Source organism: Brachyhypopomus gauderio, chromosome 4 (genome assembly GCF_052324685.1).
Source record: "Brachyhypopomus gauderio isolate BG-103 chromosome 4, BGAUD_0.2, whole genome shotgun sequence".
NCBI lineage: Eukaryota > Metazoa > Chordata > Actinopteri > Gymnotiformes > Hypopomidae > Brachyhypopomus > Brachyhypopomus gauderio.
The window spans coordinates 35442296-35469065 of NC_135214.1; the positions used below are offsets into that span (position 1 = coordinate 35442296).

Here is a 26770-nt window from a genome sequence, read left to right on the forward strand (position 1 = left end):
TGAGGACACAGCTGCTTGATAATGTGTTATTTGACTGCTGAGTCTCTTACCTGCATTGCGTTTATTTAATGTAAAGGAAACATTAACTCATATATGCTGTTCTTCTCTAACATTCATTGTATGTCAAATGCTTGACCTTTTAAATAAAATAAAATGTGTAGAGTTCATACTAATAGATTATCAGTTTTCTTCCTTCCAAATGTACAACATTAGAAAGACACACTTTACCAAAACGTCACAACAGTCGAGGGTTTATTGTTATTTTATTCAATTAGACAAGATGATTTAATCATTGTTTTCTGCAAAACATTAAACAGCTTTATAAAATTTCTGAAGTAGTCTACTATCCATCCTCAAAACCATTTGGCCCTAAACAGTGTAAAAGAGGCTAAAGTTTCATTTGGTGATTGCAGCTGGAGGTTGAAGAAGGTCACAACAGCACACCAGCATTGAGTGGCCAGAATGCTCACACTCAGCTCTGAACACTTCAAGGGCTGCTCGCTGCTCTAGCTAACACACTGACCAGGAGCTCATTCAGTAACACATGATACCTTGACCCAAGGTGCAGAAGAGACTTTCAACTTAAATGTAACTTTTTTGGATCCTGAGCTGGTCATCTGCACACTTGGCTCAGCTCATTAAGAGCAGGATAAATTAACCCATGGGTTGATTGTGTGTGAACATAAACACAGAGGATGATGCAGCATTATATATAAAAACTTCTTGTGCAGATATTGTAATGCCTGGTGGGTAAATGAGGTCATAGTATTTACTAGGGTTGTAAAATGAAGAAAGGCCTTGTCTGGTGTATGGCAGACACGAAAGCCAATCACAGCGGCTCCTGTCAATGAACAACCATTAGATGATTCGCCGATATTAGCAAAAAAATGCGCATCGGTATCAGATCGGCAGACACGAGAAAATGCCGATCCAGACTCCCGATCCAGTTTTTTTTAGTCCGATCCCGGTTTTCCTGCGCACCCATTTAGATAATCCATTCCAGTTTTTGCTAGTGAGAGTAAAATCCGGTCCGCATTTTCCAGCACACCTTCAGCACACGAGCGTAGTTTCTGCCCCAATTTAGCTCCGTGGCATCTCGGACCGCCGTGTAAATTTGAAGTTATCGGTCAATTTGTGTGGGATTATTTTACCTTAAAGGATGACAAAGACGAAGAGGTAGAGTGCAACATATGCCACAGTAAAGTCAAGCGTTGTGGTAAAGCTGTAAGAACTTTTAATACCACCAATCTAATCAAGCATTTAGCGAAATACCACCATAAACAACATGACGAGTTTCTAATGAAAACCGAAGGCAAAAAGAAAGGTCCTACACAACTAACACTGGCAGAAACGTTTGAATTGAAGGGAGTGTATAGATGGGGATGGAGCAGCAAAGTGTGGAGTAGAAGGCATTTTGCTTTTAATTAGTTTACGATATGTGCACGGATTTTTTTTTAAGCTTTGGTTTACACTTGTTCAAGAGCACTGATGGATGTTTATGTTAATGTTAATAATAGACTATTTTCCACTCAGGTTGTGTGTTTTTAAAAAATATATAATTTACAATATTATTTGCACTTGTGGCTTTTTAATCCTTGGTTTACCGATGCTATTTCTGTTTGTTATTTAATATTTTGTCTATTTTGAGTTTATTAATTGCTAAATAAACAGGTCAGTTTCTCCTTACCAACCATTGTGTATTATTCAAACACACCTAATTCAGCTGGCTACTTGTTATCAAGAGTAAAACGCTTTTCAACATGAGTTTGACAACAAAGTAAGTTGGCTAAATAACTTTAAACTTTAATACATGCTCGGATAGGCCGGTATCGGTATCGGCCGATATCGGTATCGGATCGGAAGTGCAAATAAATATCGGTATCGGATCGGAAGTTCAAAAAGCTGGATCGGGACATCCCTAGTATTTACAGATTCAACTGGCCTTTAGCCTTTAACTGGCCAATAAATGATCTGTGATAAAATTCATGACCAGAGGTTGATTTCAAGGTCTTGGCTGAATTTCTCTGGTCTGTTGGTTTAATTTGGACAAGAAATGATTTTCTAGTTCATGCATATCAGCAATAAGATTACATGAACCAGTTCCCCAAAATCAGTGTGGTACAAAGCTCATCATTAGTTCTTTTGGACCACAACACTGCTTTTTGAACTGGTTCCATTCAGGTTTGTAAGAACCTTGGTGCTATTCAGAGAACTGTCCTATCTTTGGACCAAGGACATGTCCTGCAACCCTCCGTTAAAACCACACATCATCGGATGTCATCACAGTTTGCACTGAAAAATTATTCTTTGGTTCTAGCTTGGAATTAACTTTTCAGGTTATGAAACCTATTCAATTTTTGTGGAAATGTGCAGAGCGGATCAAAAATAGGTCCGAACTGGAACAGAACCTGTTCCAAACTGGTTGAAAATATCGCAGATATTAAAGATGGTCCTAACCCTAGTGGTTTTGGGGAAAAGAAAATCGCTACATCTATACTGCTATTGTAGTTAATCTCGTTAGTGACATTGATCAAAGTGTTCCTTAACAGGCTGCCTTATTATTATTACTACTTCTACTACACATTTAGCAACCCATAACCTTTCAAGTAAAATGAAGAAAGGCCTTGTCTGGTGTATGGCAGACACGAAAGCCAATCACAGCGGCTCCTGTCAATGAACAACCATTAGATGATTCCTGCACATGCTCCATGTGTTAGTACACCAGACATTTGGTCTCTCTCCCCCGCTGGAGTTGGGTTATGTGGGTTTAGACGAGGACGGCAGTGCACTATGCCTCCAGCACCTGATGGAGCTTTTGAACTGTGTTATTTGTGTTTAGTCAACGGTGGTGGTGGTGGGGAACTCCTGCAGGAGTTCTTGGAGCTTTTGAACGACAGCCTGTGCATTGGCTGGTGGGCACGCCAGGAGAGGCAGCCGGGGGGGGCCCATGGGAAGGCGGGAAACCTCACTCATCATCTGCTTGTTCATTGCCAGGCCAAAACCTGCAAAAGGGGAGAGAGCGGGACTGTCTCGTCCACATTACGGGACTCGGGACAAGTACAATAGGAACGGGACTCCAACAAGTTTATGTTGTTATTCTCCTGTCTCAGGAAGGACACAATTAACATCGTGTTGAGGGGTGAACTCACCAAGGCCGTTGGCGAATGCAATGACATCCTGCATCTTAAGCTGAGAAGAGAAAAGCTCGTGAACACAGGCAGGCAGACACCAACATATGGCAACAGGTCATTCTAATTCACTTCCTCATTATAGCAGGCAACAGCAGTCTGACCTGTACAATATTTATGATTAATATGAAAAGTTTATGTACTGTTTATGAACAGTTTATATAGGTGACACTAATAAACAGTAATACAACTCCACTGGATGAGTAAAGTCAGCAGGGTGGTTGGGCACAGCGTGAATGACGCTGAAGTTCACACATACCTGAATGCTTCTGGCCAGAGCGATATCTCCACTGTTAAAGGCCTTCAGCATGTGGTTCATAACACTGCCCAGATAGTTGTATGTACTGGGGGGAGGATAACAGAGTTACAACAGAATTATAGCACAAAACCAACAAGCTCATTCAATAAACCCAGTTTAAGATTGAGAAACTGTTTCTACACTGAACAGATGGCAGTAGAGTGTCACTATTATTATTCTTATAAAAGAAATTAGATTAAAGATTTGGAGCAAATGAAGAACTGTTTAGAGAGAGAAGAAAAGAGAAAGGAAAACAGTCTGACCTGCCTGCGGCCCCAGTGACGCCCAACACCAGTGCTCCCAGCAGCTGCTAAATGGTTGATACCAAGAGATGCGTAAAAAAAGGGGCTTACTGACACAGTGATTTACACACGTAAAGACTGAAACACACTTTAACCAAAACCACACACACTCACACACACACACACACACACACACACACGTAGTTGACAGGAATTACTGTGGATTATTAGAGGGCTAATTTGCATATATGATCTTTTGAAGATATGGCAGAGGATAACCCTGCTGAAGGGAGGGGAGAAGGGAGGAGGAGAAAACAGGTTTGTACCTCATCCACTCCATACAGGATGGACCAGCCTCGTGGCTGACAGTAGCGAACACACTGACCCAAGTCCATCAGATCCAGTCCACTGAACTTTATGCCTCTGAAGGAAGGAACCTGGTTCTCAATCCCTTTCAAAATCTCATGTGCCTCCACTGAGAAGAAAGAGAGGAGCAGAACGAGGAGAAGGAAGGAGCAGATGAGGACAGGGGAGAGGAGAGGAGGAGAAAAGAACAAAAAAAAGAAGAAAGGGATTGACGGAGATGTGAAAAGCACAAAGATGACTGAAATGCTACACAAACTTAAAATGCACCAAATTTTTGTTATTTTACCTTCTGCTTGTATTTTGTAGTGATGGTGAATGGTGTGGGTGTGTGTATGTATGTGTGTGTGAGTGTGTGTGCGCGCCAAGATCTGTACGTACATTTCACTCCTGTCAGGGTAGGAATGTGGTAGTAGTAGAGGGGAAGTTGAGGTGCTGCTGATGCCACCTCCTTCAGAAACATCCTCAGCGCCTCTGAGGGAAAGACAATGGACAGCAGACATGTTGGCAGGATGCCATACGAAAAAAACTACAAGTCCCAACAGTACCATACTGAAGAAAGATGAGCAAACAAAAGATGTTAAATTCCAGAGGCTATTAAGCAACCAGAGTCGCTTTACTGCCTGTGTACATGAGTGATTGCTGAGGGTTCATCGTTTGGACCACAAACCGCCAGGACTCAGTACCTGCATTGGTGGGATTTAAGAAGAAGGGGGAGATCAGAGAAATGGCATCGGCTCCGACCGAAGCAGCGTGGCGTGCCTGCAGGGAAGACAGGAAATGTGAATTTGTCATCACAGCCACAAGGACTGTGATGGTGTGTATGACTAAAAACGCTTACGCCACCAAAGCAAGAACTGAAACAGCCAAATGTCCAAATGTATGTTCAGAAAATGGCCACCATGAATTAGCTGAAGGACAGGAAAAAATAATAAAGTATGGTATAAAACTCACCAGTTCCTGAGAGTCTTTTAGATTCAAACAGCCGACATGAATAATGATTTGGTCAAGTCTGAAATGCCAACACAATGGTCATTAAAGCTTTCACCTTTACACATTAACAGCTGACAGCATGTGTAACTCGTGACCAAACACGTCCCTGGTTCTATTTTTCACAAGGCTCACTCACTTTCCCTTGCCTTGCCGGCACCATTCCTCCGCCAGCTGTTTCCTCTCTTCCAGGTTTAAAGAGCAGCCTTCACCCGTGGTCCCATTTACTAGGCAAAACAAGGATATTGGAGAGATTAGTAAAGAAAAACACTTTTTATCTTCGTTGTTCTGCACATGCGGCGTCTGACTCACCAAACACACTGCGCACACCCTGTTTCTCAACCAGGTACTCGACGTATTGTTTAATCACACCAAGGTTAGGTTCACTACAATCAGAGAAACAAGAAATACATCTCAGTAGGCTGAGAGAGAGAGAGAGATAGATAGATAGAGAGACTTGCTCACATACTCAGACTCATTGACCTGTGGAAGAAGAGTATTGTCACAGAAAACTGGGTTTTAAATCCACATTATCCTACCCTTTCGCAGTGAGCGGAGTGAACGTAGCTGCCACCAGTCCCGTCAGCTGCCCCACAACAGAGTCCATATCTGGGGACAACACAATTAACAGGATTTATTCATTTATTTATATGTCGCACATACTCACATACATATAATTCTGTGTCGCGAAAACGTAATGCAGTCAGTGTCATCACTTGTCATAAGCTTTCATTATATTGTCATGACCATTTATGAAAAGCAATAAAACAACGGTACATTAAAAAATAGATTTGTAGATTTGACAGTGTAAGAAACATGTCAATTTGAAGCTGTGTTACACATAGGAAAGGTCTATTTCGAAGCAATTAATTTTTGTATATCAAATGTTTTTACCTCGTTTGTTTTACCTCTCCAAAGTCCTTGCTGTTCAGGAGGAACAGAAGAGCAACAACGTAAAAACGGCTATACATCTAGCTACTTATTTGCTGAGTTAACGTAAGTTTACAGAACATTGTGATACTAGCAGCACTTGGCCACAGTAGCGAATGAAACTCTGTCAAAATAAAAGTCCAGAGAAGTTTTAAAACAAAGTAAACAATAAGACGAAATAAGATGTAATTTAAAATGTAATTGAAATTATACATTAGCCAAAATCTACAAGTAAGAAGTACAGTAAGAAGGAATAAAAATCTCAAATTAGTATGGCTGAGAGATACAGTTTTGTCCTGGTACTTTACTGATACTCTCAAAGTCAGGTACTGATACTTTGAACAACTAGAAGCACATTCAGTTCTAGGCGACAGGTCAGAAACACATTTCTGTCATTATGGGTGTATAGCCAGTAATTTAACAATTTTCAAACTTTTCATTGTGTTTTATAACATAACATATAATCGACTCATAATTACTGCCTAGTTAGCATTAGAATGAATAATAGATTCTTTAAGAAAATTTTCAAAATTAGCTGTATCAATATCAATAGCTGTAAATGAACACATGAACATACCTCGCCTTGCTTAAAATCAGTGTTGGGAACGTTACTTTAAAAAAGTAATTAGTTATAGTTACTCACTACTTGTTCAAAAAAGTAACTCGTTACCAGGGAAAGTAACTATTTGCATTACAGTAAAAAAAAGTTATATGCCAATGAATAAGGATTTTTTTTGAAAAAGCAGTTTTCACAGTCAGTTGAAATGAGTAGATCAACAGACCAGTGCAGGATAAAATCCTTTAAAATCCCAAATCTTTGTTAAAAAAAAAAGCAAAAGTAAACAGTTATATATATAAAGTGCATTTACATCTATCAAATTAAATTAAATTCTCTCAACCTGAGACAACTGGTTTGTTCACAACAGAAGTAAACTTAACAATAAAACCTCTATTCTTAATTAAATAAATTAAAAACCCAGTCTGGTAGACATTCAGGAACTTCAAGTATTTTCTTAAATAATGTTTATATCGCCACCTTGAAAATGCAAATTTTTCTTCAGCTTGCTCCTGACTCGCCATTTCTGCTTCTTCTTTGGCTGTGTTCGAAATAGCCTACTACATACTACTGGCGTACTGATCGAGCCCCAAATCAGTATGCCGTATGCAGTATGTGACCAAAATGAAAATTTCCAGTATGCGAAACATACCCGGATGACCTACTACTTCCGCAAAATATTCCAGTACGCGAACAGAGCTATCTTCGTGGTGTACTGCATCCCATCATGCAACGCTATGTTCACGTGACCCCGTAGTATCCATCCATCCATCCATTATCTGAACCGCTTAATCCCGCTAGTTGGGGTCACGGGGGGCTGGAGCCAATCCCAGCATCTCCGGGCGAAGGCAGGGTACACCATGGGCAGGTCGCCAGTCCACCGCATGGCCAACACACACGCACGCACTCACACCTACGGGAAATTTAGAGTGATCAATCAACCTACCCCGTAGTATGCTTTGCTTTTGTTGCATACTGGAAACTGTACTGCATTTACTACAAGGACCAGTATGCAGTATCCAGTATATACTGAGTCCAGTATGCAGTATCCAGTATGTAGTAGTCTAATTCAAACAGAGCCTCCGTTTGTGTCATGTCACTGGTGTGCTTCAGTGCGCGTGTAAAAACACTGGCTCCGATTGGCTACCATAACACTGCCTTAGCCAATCGCTTACTGACTTGTTAAGTTAAACAGGTGTTACACCGAGAACTGTGACCTATCGAGATCTGTTACTCCTCACTAGCCTGGGCAGCGGTCCGCTCGCATTACTGTTAGTATATCAATATATAGTAACACACCGCTTTTAATGACCAGTAACGTCAACGGCGTTGTAACGACAGGAAAAGTAATTAATTATATTATCCCGTTACTGACAAAATGATGCCGTTACCTAACGCCGTTATTTTTAACGGCGTTATTCGCAACACTGCTTAAAATTCACAGCGTCACAATTTTTTAACCTTTATTTTTTTCAGTACAACCATTTACAGGTTTTCCGTACTTGCTTTTATTTTGACGGAAAAGTCACAAGACCTTTCACCAACTGTTGCTCATTTCCCTGCACTATTCGACAGAGACGGCGCATGGCAGTCACGTGACGCTGCGGCGAGCTTGGGAAATGTAGTTCATGGGTAAAAACGGGCGTGTCTTACCCGGATGCGGATGTTGACGTCTACCTAAAGAACTTGGCTACAGAAACAGCATCCGGTGATTAGCGGCAACGGAGACCCTTGACAGCATCTGGTGTAATATATGACCAGAATCGCTCGAATTTGATGTTTTTAAATCTCCGGTTTGGTCTCCGACTTTCTCACTAATGGACCGTCTCTTACGTTGTCGACGCAAGTCTTACGGTTATTTATTTGACACGGTTTTTGAATGAAAAACCTCGCCGGGCCGATCCGCTGAGTCCGTTACGTCGTCTCGTTAAAACCCTCGACGGAAAGTTGAAACCAACCGGAGTCGCTCGTGCGGTTGGTGCCGGTAACGGGAAGGGTCCCTGTCGCGCACCGCGGCAGCGCGTGGCCGACGTCAGTCCTTGGCCCTTGTGCTCGCGCACGGTCACGAGGGTCCACGCGTGTTTCTGCGCCCGTGGGGCCCCACCGGCTCCGTGTTTGTTATGCCGACGTGTCCGGTGTTTGCAGCAGGTGTTGCGTGTGTGCACGAGGGCACGGAGGCGCGCAGGTGTCAGGGCGCACACCGGTAAGAGGAAGGGAGAAGACAAGACGCTCATTTCAAATAAACCCGTCTTCCATTTATTTTTTAATACTCCATCGAGTACGTTTTACGTTTTTTTCCGTGCAATTCAAATCCATGAATTTGAAGGATCAATTGGGAAGATCTTTTCCAAGGCTTTGACAGCACCAACAGGGCAAGAGGGATCAGTGACTTCTGAGCTTGAACCTGTAACTTCGAGTTGTTTTCATGCCAGTGGCATTAATCTGCGTTGTTGTTATTGTCCAAATGGGAATATGTGAGTGAAGTGATCTCTGGGGCTAACAGCCTGGCTCTTTGAAAGTCACTGTGGTGGACAAACGGTGCCCTTTTCTGAAAACAGCCATGGTTGTCATCTGGCTGTTGTGACAGCCTGTTTTGTAAGAGCTGTAAGGAGTTTGTGGATGCTTCTTCTGGCGATGATGTCGCCCGCTTTTGTGCTGTTCCTGCTGCTGGACTTCTCTGTCCGGTTGTCTCACGCCATGAACAGAGAGGAGAAACACCGGCTGAGGTGGGTTCTGCTTAGCTTGATGGCTCACCTGTTATTTGATGTTTTATGGGATAGAGAGTGATGCGTTTCCATGAACCTTTTCTTACAGGAACCAGGTGGTGGAGATGTTTGACCATGCTTATCAAAATTACATGGTAGGTCAACCACAACATATGGTCTTGTGTTAGGGAAGTATAATAGGGCAAATTTATCAGGTACATTTCTTTGATTGCAAAGAGCAGCATTAGGAATCTCTGGCACTAAAATAATGGACAGTGTGAATATCCCCCAATACAATATGATTATGGGCTGAGGAGCCCTGCAGGAACCCAACTGTAACCGAAGTGAGAACTTTTAGACTCAGACTTCAAAGGCTGGCAGCATGGGTCTTCTCAAAGTTGACAGATGGTCACGCTACTATTAATTCTGTCGAACGATTGGGTGTGGACATGGCGTTAAATATGATGTCTTATTTGTTTGAGCGTTCATTCGCTGGTTTGAGGTGCTGCATGACTCTTTTAGTACATGAAGCCACATGAAGTCAAACTTGCAAACATTGTGAGACCTTAAAACAATAAAACACACCATTGTTTGTTCAGATCAACACTGTTGAGAAGTGTCATGTAATTTGTCCTGAAACATGGACTGCCTGTTTCTTTAGGCAGGTGTGTGTGTCTGGCTCTGTATTCCTTCTGTGCCAAGATAGAGTTTTGGTCTGTAGTCTCCTCCGATATTTTCAGTGTGTTTGTTTGTTAGTTATATATATGTTTAATGTCTTTATTGTTCTATATGTTTCTGAAGCTAAATACTCTGTGCATGTTGTGTGTTGAGACATTTCTTATCTTAGAAGTGGTTTCTCGCTGAGTTTTGAAACGTCATTTGACTTGGCTGGAGCATTAGCCAGAATAAACAATTGGCTGTTGGAGCTGCTAGGGTGACACTTCAGAGTACAAAGTCCACTGGCGGCATTTCTTTGTCTTTTTATTCTGTTCTCCCTCTCTCCCTCCCTCATGTCTCCCTCCCTCTTTCCCTCTATTCTGATCTCTCCCTCCCTCTCTCTCTCATTCCCTCTGTCCCCTTGTTACTTTTCCCCACTCTTTCACCCACTCTTTCTCATGCTCTCTCCCTCTCTTCTCCCTCTCTTCTTTCTCCCTCCCTCTCTCTCTCTCTCTCTCCCTCTTTTCCCTCTCTCTCTCCCTCTCTCTCCCTCCATCTCTTCTCTCTCTCCCTCTCTCTTCAGGACCACGCCTACCCTGCAGATGAGCTGATGCCTTTGACCTGTAGGGGCCGCGTACGAGGACTGGAGCCCAGTAGAGGAGATGTGGACGATGCATTGGGAAAGTAGGAACACACACACACACACACAGAAGTGGTTTGGATAGTAAATGTATGCTTTTCTCTCAGAAGAGCTTATTTAGTGAATTTTGAAAGCTCATAAGGGATTTCTAGAGGTTGAATAGCTGAAGACCTTGGTGGGATGGATAAACGTACCACTTAAAACCATGAAGCTCAACTCACCTCTGCTGCGTTCGGGACAGAGTTCAGAGTGACTTGTAGACATCGGCCCCATTCTTCATACTCTGTCCTACACTTGTGTCTACTCAGGTTCTCTCTCACCCTCATCGACACTCTTGACACACTTGTGGTGAGTGAACACTCAGTGGAACACACACACACACACACACACACACACACACACACTGATGTGAGCGAGGATAAATACATGTTTGTCCCCATCCTCCCCACCCCTGTCCCCCTTCGTCCCACCCCTGTCCCCCTTCGTCCCACCCCTGTCCCCATCCGCCCCACTCCTGTCCCCCTCTGCCCCACTCCTGTCCCCCTCTGCCCCACCCCTGTCCCCCTCTGCCCCACCCCTGTCCCCCTCTGCCCCACTCCTGTCCCCCTCTGCCCCACCCCTGTCCCCCTCTGCCCCACTCCTGTCCCCCTCCGCCCCACCCCTGTCCCCCTCCGCCCCACCCCTGTCCCCCTCTGCCCCACCCCTGTCCCCCTCTGCCCCACCCCTGTCCCCCTCTGCCCCACCCCTGTCCCCCTCTGCCCCACCCCTGCAGCTGCTGAATAAGACGGAGGAGTTTGAAGACGCTGTTAAGAGGGTCTTGAAGGACGTCCGTCTGGACAACGACATCGTCGTTTCTGTCTTTGAGACCAACATCCGAGTGCTAGGGTGAGCTAGCAACCATGCTGTTGCTAATGGCAACTTCAGAACTGTCATAGACGATCATTATCACTACATGCACTGTATGGCCAAACGCCGTAGTATCAATACTCTACATTCATTATGGGCTACTATTAATCATGGAGTATAAAGCATGTTAACTGATTCTTTATTATTATTAAAGTTTTATTATATATTATTACTTATTAAAGAATTACTAATAGTAGTTCATCATCAATAGATCTTATTCAACCATGCTGTCATGTCTGTAAATTCATAATATATTGGGTGTGTGTGCATGTGTGTGTGTTTTCATGTGTGATATGTGACACGGGTGTATGTGTGGTGTGATTGTGTGATTGTGTGTGTGTGTGTGTGTGTGTGTGTGTGATGTGTGTGTGTGTGTGTGTGTGTGTGTGTGTGTGTGATATGTGGTGTGTGTGTGTGTGTGTGTGTGTGTGTGTGTGATATGTGGTGTATTTGTGTGGTGTGTGTGTGTGTGTAGAGGGTTGCTGGGTGCTCACTCCATGGCGGTGATGCTGAAGGCAGGAGGGTTGATGTTGTGGTATGAGGATGAACTCCTGCACATGGCTAGAGACCTGGGGCTGAGGCTACTGCCCGCGTTTAACACCAGCAGCGGCCTGCCCTACCCCAGAGTGAGTGGACACACACACACACACACACACACACACACACACACACACACACACACACACCAGCAGCGATCTGCCCTACCACAGAGTGAGTGGACAAACACCCACACCCACCACACCCACACCCACACACACCATCAGCGATCTGCCCTACCCCAGAGTGAGTGGACACACATATACACACACACACGCACACCTACTGTCTTCAACACCAGCAGTGCACTGCCCAAATCCAGATTGAGTGGACACAGACACACACCCACACACACCAGCAGCGGCCTGCCCTACCCCAGAGTGAGTGGACACACACACACACACACACACACGCACGCACGCACTGCACACATTCCCACACCTTTCACCAGATCCTTGACTTGTCTTTACTTGAGGGAATCTAAACACACACACACACACACACACACAAACACACACACACACCTTCTTCACACACAGGCACCACACTAAATACTCGAGTCTCTTGGGCCTTAAAAGTTCTGAAATGTTTGTAAGTTGATGAAATAAGCAAGATGGCGCAGACTTCCTCCTCCTCAGTGACTCTGCAAGACCATAGGGAACCTCCTCATAACCTCAGGGTGTGAAGACCTCGTCATCCGTGATTCTTATCAGTCTATATTGGATACTAGTGGCTCATGTTGACAACAAAAAAGATAAATTATTTAAGGCAGGGCTTGTAAGGTCAGGTTAGAATACTGCAGTGGAATATTTTCATGGGCTCCAACAGGATCCTGGTGCTTGTCCAATGTATGTCTTTCTCATGGTGCCCAGAAAAAAATCTACAAAGCCAAAGGTTCTTTCAGATGTGCGTTGGAAAAGTCTTCAAAGTTACACCGCAGGCATTAAGATTACACATTTAAATTTACATTTCTGGTATTTAGCTGACGCTCTTATCAAGAGAGAATTACACTTACCAGGAGGCTGAATGACCAGAGAAATGACAGACTGTCACAGACGTCTGTCTTCTGTGCTGTCTGTTAGGGGCTGGTTCACAGACGTTTGTCTTCCGTGCTGTCTGTTAGGCGCTGGTTCACAGACGTCTGTCTGTTAGAGGCTGGGTACATTTGTGACTCTGTGTTTTGGGCTGCCGCGTGAACGCTGCCATGACTGTGTGCTTAGATCAACCTGCGTCACGGGGTTCTGGGTCCTGAGACGCGTACGGGCACTGAGACAGACACCTGTACCGCCTGCGCTGGCACTATCATCCTGGAGTTCGCCGCCCTCAGCCGTTTCACCGGAGACCCCGTGTTTGAGGTAAACAAGCATATGTGTACGTTAGTCCCGAGTTACGATGTTTCATGGTTACGACACATCTCCCATTTACTGTATAAAGTCTTGTTTCGACTTAATTGGGTTTGCGTCATAAACGTAGTTTCATTTCCTGTTTCATTTCATTATTAAACATATTTTATGTGTTTTTTGATAATTGCTGTGTTAGGATAGGATAAGTGCTTACAGTATTTTATTTTCGTACAGTTTGTACATATGTTCCAACTGACACCGAAAATCGGTTTATGAACGAATCAACGTCGTAAGTCGAGGACCCCCTGTATATATAAAATGAATGTAAAAATTTTTTTTATTACAATGGACTACATGTGTTTCACTCTAGACAAAATATTTTAAATGAAATTTGGTAAATGGTAAATAAATGTTACCATAAAACTGTATATGGTAAAGACATTTTAAAAGTATGATAAAGATATTGTAGATGAGAACAGGATGTCTCGGGCACAAGATTGAATTAAATGTTTGCATTCAGCCAAACGCACTAATATTGTCTTAAGAACAGAATTGTTGGGACTGCTGGAGTTCAGCCAAATGTTTTGGTGAAAGTTCATCAGGAAAGCTAAAAAACATTAGCCTGAACATTCCTTACATTTTATATGGGCGTGTCCTTTCTTCTGAGTGTATTTATATATACAGGGTGTTGTATATAAATACACTATAGAGAATTAATAAAGCACAAAGTGTTGGTGCTTTTGAAATGTTTCACTTGTACATATCTTAACATGCATTTCAGGTGTAGCACCATTTTGAACATGTTTCTAACGTTATCAGTTATTAAAATCCACAACTGCAGGAAGTGTATTTTCAAAATGACACATGCACTTACTGTAAACATTGACTAAAGAAATATGACCTAGATTCCTCAGTGCTGAGTAACTATATTAGCTAATGATTTAGATTAACCAGCTAAACGACTGAAGAAAGCAGCAATATGCGTGACGGAACCAATTGAGATCAACGTGAGGTGTGAGGTGTGTGTTCTGAGGTGTGTGTGGCGTGAGGAGCGTGACGTGAGGTCTGTGACGTGAGGTGTGAGGAGCGTGGCGTGAGGAGCGTGACGTGAGGTGTGTGAGGAGTGTGACGTGAGGTGCGTGGTGTGAGGTGTGTGAGGTGCGTGGCGTGAGGTGTGTGAGGAGCGTGGCATGAGGAGCGTGGCGTGAGGTGTGTGAGGAGCGTGGCATGAGGAGCGTGACGTGAGGAGTGACGTGAGGTGCGTGGCGTGAGGTGTGTGAGGTGCGTGGCGTGACGTGAGGTGTGTGAGGTGCGTGGCGTGAGGTGTGTGAGGTGCGTGGCATGACGTGAGGTGTGTGAGGAGTGTGACGTGAGGTGCGTGGTGTGAGGTGTGTGAGGTGCGTGGCGTGAGGTGCATGGCGTGAGGTGCGTGGCGTGAGGTGTGTGAGGTGCGTGGCGTGACGTGAGGTATGTGAGGAGCGTGGCGTGAGGTGTGTGAGGTGCGTGGCGTGAGGTGAGGTATGTGAGGAGCGTGGCGTGAGGTGTGTGAGGTGCGTGGCGTGAGGTGCGTGGCGTGAGGTGTGTGAGGTGCGTGGCGTGAGGTGTGTGAGGTGCATGGCGTGAGGTGCGTGGCGTGGCGTGACGTGAGGTATGTGAGGAGCGTGGCATGAGGAGCGTGGCGTGAGGTGTGAGCTGCGTGGCGTGAGGTGTGTGAGGTGCGTGGCGTGACGTGAGGTATGTGAGGTGCGTGGCATGAGGTATGTGAGGTGCGTGGCTTGAGGTATGTGAGGTGCATGGCGTGAGGTGCGTGGCGTGAGGTGCGTGAGGTGTGTGAGGTGCGTGGCGTGACGTGAGGTATGTGAGGTGCGTGGCATGAGGTATGTGAGGTGCGTGGCATGAGGTATGTGAGGTGCGTGGCGTGAGGTGCGTGGCGTGAGGTGCGTGGCGTGAGGTGCGTGAGGTGTGTGAGGTGCGTGGCGTGACGTGAGGTATGTGAGGTGCGTGGCATGAGGTATGTGAGGTGCGTGGCGTGAGGTGCGTGGCGTGAGGTGCGTGAGGTGTGTGAGGTGCGTGGCGTGAGGTGCGTGGTGTGAGGTGAGGTGTGTGAGGTTTGTGGCATGAGGTGTGTGATGTGCGTGGCGTGAGGTGATTTGCGGTGTTAATTTTGTGTAGGCCCATGCCAGGAGAGCTCTCGACTTCATCTGGGAGAAGAGGCAGAGGAACAGCAACCTTGTGGGAACAACCATCAACATCCACTCAGGGGAGTGGGTCCGCAGAGGTGAGGCAGCCTGCCATGGGCCGTACCATTAAACCCCCCCGCGAACTTAAAGGATTGGTTCGGCCAAGAGCTGCTAGCATTGCTAACAATCAATGAAGGCGAATTAACATTTGCAAATTATGTCTTGCTTATCGGTGCTGTATTATCGTATCATGCTAACAGCCACCAATTAGTAAATCGTGTAAATGATGCCGGGTTCATTGCTGGCTGCAGTCTTTACCTTCAGTTTACCTTCAGTGGGCTACATGACAGAACCATTTGAGATCGATCAGTTGTGAGTGTATTTCTGTGTTGGTTGTGGTGACAGACAGTGGTGTAGGTGCAGGCATTGACTCCTACTACGAGTACCTGCTAAAAGCTTATGTTCTCCTGGGAGACGACCAATACCTCCAGCGCTTCAATATTGTGAGCACCCCTTCCACCCTACACACACACACACACACACACACACACACACACACACACACATACGTGCAAACTCTCACACACAGGCTGCGTGCCTTTGTCATTATGAGGTTTGTCCCAAAAACTGTATGTTGCTGACTCAGTGAGGTATGTGTAATCTCACCATGCAAGTCTGTCTGTTGTCAGGGAAAAGGTCTCAAGTGTGCATGGTTACTCTTCATCATGACTGTGTCTGCAGGAGGCACCTGGCCTTGGCCACAGTCTTCCTCACTCCTCCCCGAGACCAGTAGAGCAGTTGTTGTGTTTTTGCGACTAAGATGGCCGACGTGCTGGGCCACTAAGGTTTGCTCTCATGTGTGTTGTAGCACTATGCGTCCATAATGAAGTATATCAGCCAGCCTCCTCTGCTATTGGACGTGCACATCCACAAGCCCCTCCTACCTGCACGCACCTGGATGGACTCGCTGCTTGCCTTCTTCCCTGGTCTGCAGGTGAGGCTCACGCTTGTGGGCATGGCATGACACTCGGCCTTGGGACATAGATCAGGGTTCACCTGGTGAAGCTGGGGAGGGGCTATGAGGTCAGTGTCAGGGGAGGGGTCAGTGTCAGGGGAGGGGTCAGTGTCAGGGGAGGGGTCAGTGTTAGGGGAGGGGTCAGTGTCAGGGGAGGGAAATGGATGCATGTTTAAATGTCTGTTTGTCAGTAATGTAGTAATAGTGAGGTTCCCAAATACATTGGCTTAAACATACAATTAGCTGTACATTAGTCGAACATGCAGTGTATCCTGTAGTTAATGTTTTTCCCTGGGTGGTGAATTCTTACAGGTGCTGAAAGGTGATATCCGTCCAGCTATAGAAACCCACGAAATGCTTTATCAGGTCACCAAGAAACACAACTTCCTCCCAGAAGTAAGACCCATGGGCGTCTGGCCTGCTGCATGTCTGACACCCCTGTCTTGGTGCAAGCTGACATTAATGTCATCAGAAAGGTGGGATTTCTGAACTTCATCTAACCATCTTTCTCCATCTTGCTTTCATCCCTTCTCTCTCCCTCTCTTTCTCTGCTCTCTGTCCTCTCTTCCACCTACCCTCTCTCTCTCTCTCTCTCTCTCCCTCTCCCACATTCTCTTCTTCTCTCTCATCCTTTTCCTATTTATTTCTCTCTTTCTTCACCCCCCCCCCCCCCCACCACCACCACCACCACCCTTTAATTTTTTCAGGCGTTCACCACAGATTTTAGGGTTCACTGGGCACAACATCCTCTGAGACCTGAGTTTGCAGAGAGCACCTACTTCCTGTACAAGGTCTGTGAGTTTGGTATTTGACAGGTTGTCACTGGTGTGATCTCCAGTCCTGTTTTCCTTCACCGACACCGTGTTGTTGTCTTTCTGGGTTATCTGCTGTGTTTTTCACAGGTTACAGTTTCTCAAAACAGTCGTAGGACAGTGATGACCGTGACATGACAAAAAGCTTCATACAGAGCACTTTGCTCAGTTGAGCGTTTAGGAAACCAATGGAGAATGTATCTCCAATTCAGCTGTGATGTCTGCTTCAGTTTGGCCATATTGAGAAGATCGAGTGTGAATGGATTCAAAAGGACATAGATTGTCATGAGTGATTATCGCAGGATCAGGTTTCCAAGCACACCTGGTCAGACTGGTGAAAGGCTCCAAGCTGGTGAGCTGGATCAGGTGTCCTAGTTCAGGCGAACGCTGAGTCTGAGCTGGACTATGGGTTCCTGGGCGGAGCTGCCATCTCCCCAGTACAGGTGTGTAGGTGCTGGCCAAATTTATTTAGTAATCAGTCTCATAAAATTACCTACGAAATGGTGGGAGTTCAGACAGTGTTAAATTTACCCAAATTTTATATAAACTCATTTAACTAAGGTCGCCACTAATTGTGGTCAACTCCCGTAGCCCAAATTGTTTGATTAACAAACTATAAATCTGAAGGTTACAGTTCAAATAATAGTTCTGGCTTCAGGTTGTAACAGAGAAGCAACGACTCAAACGACAGTATTTAAACATAAAAACATTTATTGATCACAAAGCATAGTAATAAAAGCATAGCAAACAAAGGGGACAGGAGGGTTGGCTAGTGTGTGTGTGTGTGTGTGTGTGTGTGTGTGTGTGTGTAGGTATGCGGGTGTGTGTGTGTGGATGTGTATTCGAGTGTGCGCGGATGCGCGTGCGTGTATTCGAGTGCGCGCGGATGCGCGTGCGTGTCTTCGAGTGCGCGCGGATGCGCGTGCGTGTGTACGTGCGTATGGGGGAGGAGATCTTTGAGACAAAGGGAAACTCGATGGCGCGAAACTTAAACCGAGTTCTCACTACAGCCACAAACAACGCAAATTTCCTCCAACTAAGACACGGTATCGTCGGTCACTATACAGCCCCAACGAGCGTATAGTGGGACACACGTTTAACAGTTATACGAAATAAAAGAATCAGTGGGAATAATCGAACAAGTTTAAACAGAATACCTATTTAAGCTTTGAACAGAATATCTCTTTAAGCCTTAAACAGAGTACGGTTTAACATGAACGTGATTATAAACACCACTGCAAACAAGCGTTCACAAAGCATCGATCTAAGCACACAGAAAGCAGTAAAACAAGATATTGTTCTAAGTCTGCCCAGATGCACAGTCTTACTTTGAGTTGTTCAGTCCGCGGCCCGCGCAGTAGGCCAGGTAGCCTCTTGAGGAGGACTCCTTCGTGCGCTTTCGTGAAGAAGGTTCCGCTGGATCGCGTTGCTCCGTCCAGGGGAAGCTGTGGTGGCCGTTCAATCGGCGGTCCCTCGATGGTCCGTTGCGTGGTGTCCCGGGGAAGTGGTCGCTGTCGACGTTAAGATGAACTCGCGGAGGTCCGGCCGTCGCGCGAATGTTCAAACAGTTCTTAATCGTCGGCTAGCTGAAGCGATTGGTTTTAGCGAACTCCGCAAAAGAAATAAAAGTAGCGAACTAGTTACTTCTTGCGTCGCGTGCTGCACAGGGTTCGAGTGCAGAACCAATACCGCTTTATTCCCGAAGGTGCGCGCGCTCTTCGTCTCTAGGTAGCTACTTTGATGCAGCCAGGTAGAGAGAACGAACAAAGGGGGATCCCCCCTTTTAAAGGGGATTCGTCTGATGACGTAGTTCCGCATCCGTCCTGACGTGGGCCATGCACCTAGGGGGAGCACCCCCCTTCCTTTGTCTGTGGAGGCATGGTACCTACATTCCCCCCTTGGTCTGATGGTGAAGTTGTAGAGCCCTCAGAGCACGCTGTTCACCTGTCATCCACAGCAGGCGCCGATTAGTGAGCGTCCACCTTGGTCCCCAGCGCCTTATCAATGTCCATGCAGTATCCTTTTCACTCCTGGGTCGACTGACCTAAACATTCAAGACTGACAGCATCTGGGCAGATCATGAAACATGACACTGGGCAGGAAGTGATGACTGACATCTGGGCAGAACATTTAGACTGTATCATCTGGGCAGAACATCTACTCTAACGTCTGTGCAGATCACATGCAATATTGGGAGAAAATACACACCAAAGATAGAAAAAGAAAATAAACAATCAAAATATACAACAAACTATAAGCAACTAACTACACTAGGTAGTGTCGGTGTGGCCTCCTATCATTGAGATAAGGGTATGGTTTTTATATCTATACAAATGTGGAGAGGAACGGTCAGGGTTTACTGCCTTGTCAGGGTAGTTACCTTTAGAGGGGAAGGAAGAGGTGCCTCAAGTGGTTGAAGGCGAAGGTGTTGAGGAGTGTTAGTGAGTGAGTCAATTAGAGTGTTTAGAGCTTGGGTGTACCTCAGGAGCATCAGGCAGACGCCTGCAGTTATGACCCAACCGGTGAAGACAAGGCCAAGGACAGCTGTGTTAACCAGGTTCCACTGACCCACAGGCCTCCTTGCTATGGGGCTCAGCCAGGTTGTCTGGATCCCTGATTCGTCCAGGCTGACCTGCACTGTTTTAGTCCCTTCCAGCAGAAGTTGCTGTTGAAGGGCATCTCCTAGATGCAAACTATGGCCTCTAAAGACATCAACTAACTCAATTTCTGTTTCATATCTTTTAGAACTGAGGTGGTACAGGACAGCGTCATCTAAGTGTATAGTGGCCCCTGGTGGGACCCTAATGAGTACAGTCTGGTTTGGGAGCCTCATCCTCACAGCCGTGTCATGGCGTTCATATGTCATTACAACCTCATGCTGGGGTGTGTTGACAAGCCACCTGTCGCCTGCCCTTTCTACTCTAGTTTCAGCAACCTCATCTTTACTTGACATACGCACTTTGCACTTTTCATCTGTGGCTCCAGTACGCAAGCCGCACAGACGATCTGCAGTTTCCCTGATGAAGGGTTTGCTTGGGCAAACCCAGTGGATGTCTTTGGTGGCGGTACACATGGCCAAATTAGGGATAAGGTACAAGGTCGGGTTGTCTTCATGATAGGCCAGCATGGGGGGGGTTTCAACATGAACGTGTATATCACCCTGCCAGAATCCTACATTAAGTACCGACTTGAGTCTATAGATGTTGTTGGTCTCAATGATGGGAAGGTTAAGAATAAATCCTACTTCCATCCCTTGTGGGTTAACTGAAATGGGGACGGCGCTACCCAGGCTATAGGCTAAATGCACTTGCAGGGTTTGAACTGTGGCGGAGGTTGCTGATTTTATGACGTCACCAACCATCTCGATGGGGACCAAGTAAGGAGGTATCCTACCCTCGCTCAAGCTAGTTATTGAGGAGCTAACCTCATTCAATAAATCTTGTAGGAACTGTTTTACCATATTGAGCTCTACCAGTTCTGACTCGACTACATGGGATAACTGATTAAGGGCTTGGACCGTAGTGTTGAGGATGGCTGAGTGGGTGTTGAGTAAGACAATCGTGCCCTGCAGTGTTTTTCCCAGTCCTCGAAGCTGTTGTTGCTGGAGCCCGAGTTCCCTTCGGATCTCAGGCATTTCGTCATCCAAGTCCTGAACTTGCTGCCTAAGGGTGCCCAAACTTATGGAGTTTGCAGCAGAAAGGCCAAGCGAGAAAAGGGAGCCAATGGCAGATGCTGCAGTCAGCAGTCCACCCAAGAACCGCTTTTGCCTCTTGGTTCCACCGAGTTCTTCCCTGGTGACCAAGAATTTCTTTAGCTGGTCAAGAGCGTGTGTGGTGACCCGCTGGGCATGTTCGACCGCTTCTGCAATGAGTGGTTGGGTGAACTGGTCACCCCTACTATTAGGTGTGGGGTTAAGGCGATGTTTCTGGAAGGCAATCCAGGGGTCTAGGCGGACATAAATCCTTTGTGTATGAATGCGACAGTTGGTCAGAAGTAACCCTGGGTGGTCTTGGAGAACAATCCCTGTAGGTGGTCCTGGCTCTAGTACCTCTTCCATTTGAATAGCTTGAAGAGTGGCGGCAACTAGGATCCAGTTGAAGATCATCCTGCAAGGGAGTGCGACATGTTATGGGAGTTTCCTGTGATGCTATTCTCTGGCATGCAGAAGGCAGGGAGGAATGGAGACACATGCGGATTAGTGCACAAGTTTTGTGGTGCATGCATCCCTATTTGGGGGTGTGTGGCTAGACTAGTCTGTGCTCCCCCCTTTCCCCTGTGGGAGGCGTGTACCCCCTTATTTGGTTGGAGTGGACCCACTTGTAGGCCGGACTTTGGTTGGGCCTTGATACCCTAATGCGGTATGCAACAGGTGAGAGCTTGCCTACGATTTCATGAGGGCCAGACCAGTTTGGCAGAAACTTCTTCGGTGTGTTGGTAGGTTTTGAAAAGTTGAAGTACAGGACTTTGTCCCCAATTTGATATTGACGATCAGTGGCCTTTTTGTCATGGTAGGCCTTCTGGCCTTTGGCGCTGGCTTCCAAGTTCTCCTGTGCCCACGAGAAGGTGTCCTGGAGGTGGGTGCGTAGGTCTGCCACATACTGGTGGGCAGTGTACGCCCCTACAATGTTCAGGTCTTCTGGCCGGTAGAGCAGATGTAAAGGAAGGGTCATCTCCCTTCCGGTCATCATCTCAAAGGGTGAGACACCTGTGGACCGATGTGGGGTTGACCGGATGGCCATGAGCACCAGGGGGAGTTTGATGTCCCAGTCCCTGCCATTAGCCTTGACATACTTGCGCAACATGCCTACAATGGTGCGGTTGGCACGTTCCACTTGTCCCGACGACTGGGGGTGATAAGCAATATGAAACTTTGCTTCCACACCCAGCATCTGCCACAAGGACGTCATTACACTGGCAGTGAAGTGGGTGCCCCGATCAGAGTCGATGGTCAAGGGCAAGCCCCAACGGCTAAACACATGGTTTATCAGGAGGACGGCTGTGGTTTCTGCTGTGTCATTTGGTGCCGGAAGGCACTCCACCCATTTGGTGAATGCACATGTTACAGTGAGGAGGTACTTGTTACCTCTGGAGGACTTTGGGACTGGGCCAACCCAGTCCACTTGAAGGTTGGACCAAGGGAAAGTGATCCCTCTTTTTTGCAATGGAGCCCTATGTAAGGGGCGAGTAGGCTGGAATTGGCAGCAGATCAGGCAGCTCTTAACGTACTCATCGACATCCCTGGCCATGAAGGGCCAGTAGACTACTTCGCGGAGGGTTCTACACGTGGCTTTGGCGCTCCGGTGGCCTCCGCATGGGGCGTCATGGGCATGCTGTATCATAACCCCCCTATGGTCGGTTGGAACGACCCAACGGGGAGGTTCCTGGTCATTTGGGGCATACACCAGCAGGCCCTTGATGATCTTTAGGTGGCTTCTCGCGGCCTGCAGGTCGCTGAGGTCACTTGACGGTTGTAGCAACTCAGGAGAGATGGGGCTATCGTCGGGCTTGGACATTAGCTGGAAGATGGCTCTGATGGCGGGGTCTTGCTGTTGCATAGTCACCAGGTCCTCGTCACCTGGCTTCCTACCCAGGTGAACAACCACGTCTTTGCTGGCAGACCGCTCAGTCTCCTCCCGGGCTTGGCGCCGAGTGACTACGTTTACAGCGCCGGCCTCTACCTGTGGGAGCCATTCTTCTGAGAACTGCCAGGGGTTACCGCTCATTGCTCCAGTCTTGGCCAGTCGATCAGCTTCGTCGTTCCCATCTTTGTCTGGCCCTGGGACCTGGGAGTGTCCCTTCACTTTCTTCCAGTAGATACTCATTCCATGGTCACTCACAAGTTTGTCACAGGCCAGGAACAGTTCGGCATGCTTGACATCCTTCCCTCTGGCAGTCTTCATTCCGTTTTGTTTCCACACGGGGAAATGGGAAATAAAGCTGAGTCGGGCGTAGTTAGAGTCCGAGCAGATCACAAATTCAGTAAGGGCGGCTAGGTTGGCTTGTTGCAACGCAATAAGCACAGCAGCAATCTCTGCAAACTGGCTCGTCTGGGACCCTAGCATATAGTGTTGAGGTTTGAGGATGGGGTGGTTTTGCCAGACCACTCCCACACCCGCCTGCATCTCACCGTCCTGCCTAAAGGAACACCCATCTATGAAGGCCTTGGGGAGGTCTTGACAGACATTTTCATCATAGAAGTGATGGTTTGAAGGCAGCAAGGGGGTTGTGACAGCCTTGGGGTCCCCTGGTTCATGTTCACACTCGCAGTGTTCACAACCTGCCAATCCTTGGCTTATGGCCATCTTCTGGTTTTGTGCATACTTCACCTCTACCTCATAGCCTTGCAAGGCCATCATCCAGGTCGCGATGCGGCTGTTTGAAACTCTTCCCTCCCGAAGTCGTTGGCTGTTCAGGAATGTGACAGGCTGGTGAGAGGTTTCAATTATGACCTTTTGTCCCCCGATGTAGCTACGGAAGTGCTCCACTGCCCATACTGTTGCTAGCAAGGCCTTTTCACAGTCAGAGAATTTCAGCTCGACACCACTAAGAGCTTTACTGGCATATGCGACCACACGTCGGTCTTGGTCATGCTTCTGGGAGAGGGCAGCACTGAGACTGTGTTGGGAGAAGCTTGCCTCCAGGTAGAACTCTTTGTCCGAGTCAGGATAAGCAAGGCAGGGAGCAGTACAGAGGCATTGCTTCAGTCCGATGAAGGCGGCTTCTTGGGCTGTTCCCCACTCGAAGGTCTTGTCTTTGCGGAGCAACTCTGTCAGGGGTCTAGAGATCTCTGCATAATCTTCAATGAACTGCCGTGAGTAGTTACAAATGCCCAGGAAGCTGCGTAATTCTGAAATGTTTCTCGGGGCAGTAATGTCCTTGATCGCTTGGATCCGACTAGACTGAGGCTGGATGCCACCAGTTCCAATCAGGAGTCCGACATATTCCACCTTTTTGCGGCACCATTGTCCTTTAGTGAGGGAGAGTTTCGCACCAGCTCTCGAAAGTTGGGTGAGCACGTAGCGAATTTCTGTAATGTGGCTTTCAAATGTCTGGCTCCGCATAAGGACATCGTCCACATAGATTAGGTTTCCCCGAGTGGATGCATCACTCATTGCCTTGTGGAGGAAAATGTTAAACTCTGCTGGGGAGTTGGAGTACCCAAAGGGGCACCGGTTCCATGTAAACTGCCGATTACCGAATGAGAAAGCCAGCTTGTACTGGTCAGACGGGTCCACCTTCATAGTCCAGAACCCGTTTGACACATCCACCGTGGAAAAGAAGTGAGCATTTCTGACCTTGGCAAGCTCCTGATCCAAATGGATCATAGGCCAACGGGAAAGGGGGACTTGCTTATTCAGCTGCCGGTAATCAATGGTCAGGCGCCATTTTCCTGACGGCTTTAGTACTGGCCACAACGGAGAGTTGTAGGTTGAGTTACACTCCCGAATGATCCCTTTTTCCAGCAGAGAGTTTAGGATTTCTTGAATGGACTCGTACGCGGAGAGTGGAATTCTGTATTGTCGGATGAATGTTGGGGGTGCTGTCGGGTCGGTGGGTATGCGCACAGTGTGGAGGTCGGTAACTCCACAGTCATAGGCATCTCTGGAAAAGATTTGTTCGAAGTCGTGGAACACGTCTCGGAGCTGTTCTCGCTGGGAGTCTGTCGTCAGGGCGTCTGCTTTAGAGAGTTGCTGCTGGATCTCCTCTTCAAACCCTGGGTAGGGTTCCTTGGGAAGGTCAGTGGTCAGCTCATTCACAGAAGGTTGGGTCTGACTACTATGCATGACTGCATACACAAGCATCTCGTTCCTCTTACTGAGATCAACTCGACAAATCGAGCCTGGCATCCTGTCTGGAACGATGGCTATCATTCTCGAAGGCAGGGTAAAGAACACGTCGTCGTGAATCTGGGGACCTTCAAGTAGGCTTGGCAACTCGCCAATCACGGGGATGGACAGCTCAAAGTCATGGAATGTGCTGTCGATCAAATAGCCCAACGTTGTACGAGCAGGCACCTGGATAGTACAGTTAGTGGGATTCTGTACCAGAAGGTAAGCTGAACGACTGGTCAATTCAAGGAGAGGAGTACCACATGTGGTGAGGTTCAGCTCAAGGAAACATGGTGCAGGCTGGAAGAAAGCCTGTGGGCAGTTGAACTTCTGCCCTCTCAGAACCATGAGTCGAATCGGGGTGCCGGCCGACCTGGCAGGGACAATCAAGTCAAACTCGTTCGCCACCTGACATGCTTGGGGAATCGTTTGCCCTGACCGCATTTGTTCCAGTTCAGGGCTCACCAACTGGTTTCCAATGTGTGCTTGGGACCAGAGTATGTTGTTAATAGTGTCTATTCGCGCTCCGAGGCGAACCAAAGCATCTGCCCCCACCAGGACGGGAGGGGTCAGGTTAGGAACTACACTCATGTAATGCACGAATTGTTTCTTCCCAATGGTGAGAGAGAGAGCACAGATTCCTATAGCCTTGACATGGTGTTTTGGTGACTGGAGAGTTGGGAACTTGTGGCTGTTAGCCACAAACGCAGGAGGAGTGTTACAGCTGCTCAGAGTTTCAAATAGGTCTTGGCTGACAGCAGATTTCTCTGACCACCATGCTAACAGCACGTCTGGGATGGCTGTGCCGTTTACCACGATGCCCCCTGTGATCTGGGGGTGAGCAATGCTCTCTTCAAATGTGCAGAGGAAGGTTTCGTGGTGGTGAGAGAGTCCGGTTGGCCAAGTCCGACACTGGGGCGACGTTGGGCGTGCGCTTGCTGAGTGTGTGCGGTTCCCCTCATTAGAAGCGTCATCCCCTGGATCTCTTGAGCCTTGGCTGGGTGTAGTCTGTGGGTTCCTTTGTGCTTGGAGAGTGGTTATCATGTCACAGTTGTATCCTTTAGCTCGGTCACCGACAGGCTTGGGGACTGTGACTTGGGCCCATAACTGCCCACGGCGGCAGTCAATCAGAGGAGCCAGTCTATCCAGCAGGTCTTGACCGATGAGTAGCTGTTCTGTGTCGAATTTAGAGATGTATACCGGGTGCACGAGTTTCATCTCTTGGAGTGTGAACTCCAACCAAGCTCTCTGGTTGATTGGGGCGTGGTCCTGCGTATAGCTGGTGATGCTAAGCTGACAGGACTCAATGTTGAGGCATCTCCCCATGGCGAGTGAGGCCTGTCTCACAGTGGCGAATGTGTCTGTGCATATGAGGCTGATTTCTGACCCGGTATCCAACAGCGCATTGACACTTAGGTGATCTTCTATGAGGACCTTGGTGTAGATGCGTTGGGCGCTGCCTTTCCGGACCAGGTCTCCAAGGAACTGCAGGAGTGGGGAGGAGGAGACAGAAAGGACGGAGGGAGTTTGTTCCGCAGCCGGTGGCAGGGTGTTCTTGCTTGACGGTTCCTTTCGCCAG

General features: G+C 47.2%; 2 protein-coding genes across 2 annotated transcripts in view; one reads left to right on the forward strand and one right to left on the reverse strand.

Annotated features, from left to right (window-relative positions):
* Window positions 1–235: 235 nt before the first annotated feature.
* On the reverse strand, window positions 236–6111 carry npl (N-acetylneuraminate pyruvate lyase (dihydrodipicolinate synthase)). The gene is made up of 12 exons (XM_077004313.1): window positions 5976–6111; window positions 5621–5690; window positions 5394–5467; window positions 5221–5308; window positions 5046–5103; window positions 4778–4853; window positions 4473–4565; window positions 4055–4203; window positions 3750–3796; window positions 3448–3532; window positions 3150–3189; window positions 236–3002 (listed from the first exon to the last, which is right to left on the reverse strand). The coding sequence occupies exons 2-12, from the start codon at window positions 5686–5688 to the stop codon at window positions 2836–2838; spliced, it is 945 nt and encodes a 314-aa protein (XP_076860428.1). The 5' UTR covers window positions 5689–5690; window positions 5976–6111; the 3' UTR covers window positions 236–2835.
* Window positions 6112–8254: 2143 nt separating this feature from the next.
* The window catches only part of edem3 (ER degradation enhancer, mannosidase alpha-like 3), a 50255-nt gene continuing 31739 nt past the window's right edge, over window positions 8255–26770 (forward strand). The window contains exons 1-12 of the mRNA XM_077004314.1: window positions 8255–9293; window positions 9382–9427; window positions 10513–10613; window positions 10878–10917; window positions 11342–11454; window positions 11951–12101; window positions 13233–13367; window positions 15528–15633; window positions 15941–16038; window positions 16404–16529; window positions 16863–16946; window positions 17258–17341. Coding sequence (XP_076860429.1) covers window positions 9187–9293; window positions 9382–9427; window positions 10513–10613; window positions 10878–10917; window positions 11342–11454; window positions 11951–12101; window positions 13233–13367; window positions 15528–15633; window positions 15941–16038; window positions 16404–16529; window positions 16863–16946; window positions 17258–17341 — 1191 coding nt within the window. The 5' untranslated portion in view covers window positions 8255–9186. The remainder of the gene's footprint in view (window positions 9294–9381; window positions 9428–10512; window positions 10614–10877; window positions 10918–11341; window positions 11455–11950; window positions 12102–13232; window positions 13368–15527; window positions 15634–15940; window positions 16039–16403; window positions 16530–16862; window positions 16947–17257; window positions 17342–26770) is intronic.